This window comes from Aegilops tauschii, chromosome 3 (assembly GCF_002575655.3).
Source record: "Aegilops tauschii subsp. strangulata cultivar AL8/78 chromosome 3, Aet v6.0, whole genome shotgun sequence".
Classification (NCBI taxonomy): Eukaryota; Viridiplantae; Streptophyta; class Magnoliopsida; order Poales; family Poaceae; genus Aegilops; species Aegilops tauschii.
The window spans coordinates 56,330,295-56,335,176 of record NC_053037.3 but is presented as its reverse complement, the minus strand read 5'-3'; the positions used below and the strand labels follow the sequence as shown (position 1 = coordinate 56,335,176).

Genomic DNA, 4,882 nt, shown 5'->3' with positions numbered 1-4,882 from the left:
TCCTTGCATTGTTTCATCTGCGCTTCTTCAAATTTGGCGGTCCACCTGGGCACTAGGTATTGCCTTGGTATTTCCTTGACCCCAAACTGTGTGAAGAGTCTGAATATGTGGCAGCACGGTAATACCGTCCCCAGTGAACTTTGCGCATTCGCATTTGATCGCGTTGGTGCCAGGTTCAACTAACAGTTCGAAGGAATTCCTGTCAAACTCTGAATCTATGTTACCTCTTGCTGCTATGAAGCCTCCAAGCTTCTCCCGTGCTTTCTTCATGAGAAACTTGGTGTGTTTTATACTTATGGCATGACCTCCGAAATTGCTTTTGCTATAGCTTCATCCTGCTCTGTTATGATTGCTCCTGGCATTTCCCCTCCCATTCCCTTCTATTTTTCTGTTTCGAATGACACATAAGATAAAATGCCGCGCCAAGATTTCATTTTCGTGTGAACATGAAAATTTCATTTTCGTGTGAACATGAAAACCGCCTCGCACTAAACTACGCAAAGCTACACTGGCACAAGGCATGTTTCTTCACCGGTGAAATTTACCATGAACCGAAAAAACGAACTAAACTGGCAAAATTTCATCCAAAGATACACAAACATTTTCATCTTCTCTTGCTCTTCAGTTTACTCTTTACTTCAAATCTCCTGCCTCCTGTCTTTCCTCCTCTCTGCTTGAGTTTCTTCTGCTCCTTGCTGCGCCTCTCTTTCCCTTTGCCCCTGCCGGCCGCGTCCCCGTCCGAGCCTTCACCGTCTGAGCCTCCAAACCCAGTGAGCTTCTCGTACTCGTCCTCGTCGATCACTCCACGCTTCAGCTTCTTCAGGAGGCGGTACTCGTTCGTCAGCTCATCCATGTCCTCCTTGCTCTGGATTGTCTGGCGCTGCTTGCCCGTCTGCTTGCGCTTCGGCTTATCGGGCCTCTCCCGAGGTATCCTCTTCTCTGGGACTGGCGGCTCATTTGCTAGTTCTTCAGCTTTTCTTTTCAATGCCTTCTGGCGCTGTTTCTCTCGAGTTTTATCCCTGCAGTAAACCAACACAGGAAACATGTCAACCCCCACTGCTGATACTAGATAAACTTATGACTCTTGACATCAAAACATACGAAAGGAATTTGAGGGTTTCATTTTGACAGGGTGAATGTTTGGTTGTGCATGTTCTGTACTAAACCAACATAATTACTCAAACCAACACATGGATCATATCACATATCGTCATTTAATGGGCTATTTGTTAAAAGAAAATGGTTCAGCTGAGACAATGCAAATAATCCTGTGTTCCTGGACACGGTTCTTACTTGAACTTGATTTGTGAAAAATCGATGTTGCCAAGTGGAAAAAATCCCTTTAGTGAAAGATTATTGTGCTTCACTTCTGGCATGGATGGGATCTGGAGTAATCCATACTCCATGGCCAGCTTTCCAACTTCAAGCCCTTTCCACCTGAAAATGAACGAGCAGTGATGCTCCTTGTATGACCGAACAAATGACACAAAAGCTCGAAGCCCTTTTTCCATGATATTACGATCTTCCAATGCAGCTGTTCTAATCTGCAGCACAAAGGTAAGATATTAGTCAGTAGTCAGCATGACAAAATGATATTTAAGTGGTACGTTGGCTCAAGTGGGGACCTAAATTACCAAAAGATGATACAGAAGAAACTAACCTGTGGCACAATATCTACAATATCTGGGGAACACTCCCTTTCCATGAGAGGAACACCTCGAAGCTTTAAAAAATCAACGTAAGCATCCTCCTGCAGAAAAAGTAAGCCTAAGTATTTAACTTTCAACAAGACAGCCAACACAGATATAATTGCAGCATAGACCAACAAATCCTTTAACCACCAACTTGTAATTAAACATAAACAAGCTTAACATAGATTACATTACCGTCGGTAAGAGAAACACGATAGCATCTCCTTCTTGATCATAGCGGGCAGTACGACCTGCTCGATGTACGAACACATTGGGATCTTGAGGTGGATCGTACTGGAAAACAGAATACACACTTTGCAATTGATTACCAAAAGTAAAGAAATAATTTACTCCCTCCGTTCCTAAATATAAGTCTTTCTAGAGATTTCACTAAGAGACTACATACGGATGTATATAGACATATTTTAGAACGTAGATTCACTCATTTTGCTCCGTATGTAGTCCCTTATTGGAATCTCTTAAAAGACTTATATTTTGGAACGGAGGGAGTAGAAGGGTAAGACCATAGCACTATAATGTAACCTGCACAATTAGATCAACATGTGGTATGTCAAGACCCCTTGCTGCAACATCAGTGCAGACTAAAATGCCACTTGAAAGAGCAGAAAATGATGCCAGAGCTTTTTCACGTGGGCCCTACATATGAAAAAACATGGTGGCAATCAATACAAATAAATACTACGAAAGTATGTCAGTATAAAGCCACCATATCTGGCCATTTGATAGTACAACAAAACACATATTGTGCTATAACCTGTTTCATCTTCCCATGGTAAGCTATCACTGGAGAACCTTTAAGTAAGTTCAGCATTGGAAGAACAACAGACCAATAATCTACACAAGCACATGTTGCAAAGTAGCTGCATTCGAGGAAGACCGAAGTGCACAAATTAGCACAATGCTAAATGCAAAATAATTAAACAGATCTGTTGAAATTTCCGCGCATCATGTACTTACACCATGATTTTCTTTCCAGTGTTTTGCACAAGGAAATCAACAAGCTGTGATGACTTCTTTGCTGGTTCACATATCATATACTGCACAGAAACAAGATTGATTTTCATATGCAGTCAGTATTCACAAAATCATGACAAACAATAAACCATAAGAGGTCTACTGTAATCAGCTAAACTGACAGCGGCAGCCATCAATAAACGGCCAACGGCTGTATAAAAGCATCTCGCCATACCTCCAACCGGAGCCCCAGCGGCGTCTTGGATGGACCAAGATCTTGCTGAGCACCATCCTTCGCCTCTGTCTTAACTTGGACCCTCACAGGATTCCTCAATCCTGCTTTGGCCAGCTCCTCGACTGCCTCTGTCTGGGTAGCCGAGAAAAGGCCAGTTCTCCTCAGCTTTGGCAACTTTGAAATAATCGAGGTAACCTGCTTCTGAAAGCCCATATCCAAGAGCCTGTCAGCCTCATCCAGGATCAGAATCTGCATCCAAGGCACACAAAAACCAAAATAACATCAACATATTTTCACGCCTGCGCCAAAGCAGAAACCAATCAAACACAGCTCCATTGTTCACCAAAGCAACCTCGAGATGCTTGTACTCCAGAGTGTCCAGGCGCTCCATTATGTCGAACAGCTTCCCAGGAGTGCCCACCAGTATGTTCGCGCCCTCTTCCTCCACTTTCTTGAGCTCCACCTGAATGTCCAACCCACCAACCAGTAGAATGGAGGACACGCCCTTCAGCGTCGCGAAGAAGGGCTGCGCCACATTGTATATCTGCGACGACAATTCTCTCGTCGGAGAGATGATGATGGCAAGGACCTACAGAAATCCGTTTCATCTGTTAATCAAAACTGAACCACGACACGGGATTCTGTAAGCAAAAGTAAAGAACAGTAACAGAGAAGAGGGCAGGGAGCAGAGAGGCGACCTGGTGGGGCTTGGGAGGCGAGGGGAGGCGGCGGAGCATCTCGACGACGGGGACGACGAAGGCGAGGGTCTTGCCGGAGCCGGTGGCGGCGTCTACGGCCACGTCCTTGTGCGTCAGCAGCAGCGGGATGGTCGCCGCCTGCACCGGCGTGCACCGCCGGAAGCCGCCGCGGTCCAGGGCCTCGACCACCTCCGGGGACAGGACCGGGGTGAGCTCCGAGAACTGCTGCTCCGTCAGCGCGCGCTTCCTGGCCGCGGCCGTCGCCGGCGACGGGGAGGAGGAGGAGGCCATGGGGATCGCTGCGTTGCGGCGGCCGGGGACGAGTCGGGCGACGGTCCGAGGGTTTAGCTAGCAAAAACAGTTTAGGTCATGTTGGCGGCTTTTAGATATACGTAATCTAAACCAAGAGACGCCTTTGAAAAAATTGTTCAAGCCATTTGAAAAACAATGTTCATGACATTTAATTTTTTCTCACATGTTTTTAAAATGTCCATGAAATGTAAAATTGTCCACGTGATTTGCAAAAAAATATGTACCATTCAAAAATGGCTTCATAATCTTTAAAAAATGACTGTGCATTCCAAAATATGTTCATGAAATATAAATTTTGTCCATGTGATTTAAAAAAAATGTCAACATGCGTTTTAAAATATTCACCGTGTGTATAAATGTGTTCAATGTACATTAAAACATGTTCAACATGTATTTAAAAATGTTTGGCATGTGTATTATGTTCAATGTGTATTAAAAAAAGTCGACATGTATTTTGAAAATGAAAAATAAAAGTGAATAAAAAAGAACAAAAATAATAAAAAGAAAAAGAAAAATAGATGAAGAACACAGAAAAATGAAAAGAAAAAACCACGTGGGACCTTCCCAGAACCAGGTGAAAGGTTCCACGAACCTGTCTTGGAAGCTTCCAAAAAAGGCTCGGTATCACACTTAGGCCCTGCTTGGATCTTCGTTTTCCTTCCACTTACACCCGTAAAAATTACAGATCTCCATCCGTCGTTTTGCTTTCTAGCCAAAACTAACTCTTGGCCGGTAAATTACACCCAAAAATTTAATACACGTGTATTAACTTATTACAACTATCCCCCGCAAAAAAAAACTTATTACAACTATACCAAGCGCGGCCTTATTCAGCCAGCACACTTCGTCGATCCCTACAGGTGAGACCGATGGATGCATCCCAAACGAGCGTGAGGTGGACAAAAAGCTTTAACGCTTGCTCGTTTGTTCGGCTCGCTTCACCTCACGCTCTTTTGGCAATGAGCCGAGCC

The 4,882-nt window shown here is 44.2% G+C and overlaps 1 protein-coding gene across 1 annotated transcript; it reads right to left on the bottom strand.

Annotated features, from left to right (window-relative positions):
- Positions 1 to 405: 405 nt before the first annotated feature.
- On the bottom strand, positions 406 to 3,953 carry LOC109757123 (DEAD-box ATP-dependent RNA helicase 18). Its single transcript, XM_020315958.4, has 10 exons — positions 3,600 to 3,953; positions 3,254 to 3,490; positions 2,902 to 3,150; positions 2,670 to 2,749; positions 2,467 to 2,572; positions 2,235 to 2,348; positions 1,887 to 1,985; positions 1,661 to 1,750; positions 1,294 to 1,544; positions 406 to 1,019 (listed from the first exon to the last, which is right to left on the bottom strand). The coding sequence occupies exons 1-10, from the start codon at positions 3,888 to 3,890 to the stop codon at positions 605 to 607; spliced, it is 1,932 nt and encodes a 643-aa protein (XP_020171547.1). The 5' UTR covers positions 3,891 to 3,953; the 3' UTR covers positions 406 to 604.
- Positions 3,954 to 4,882: the final 929 nt, after the last annotated feature.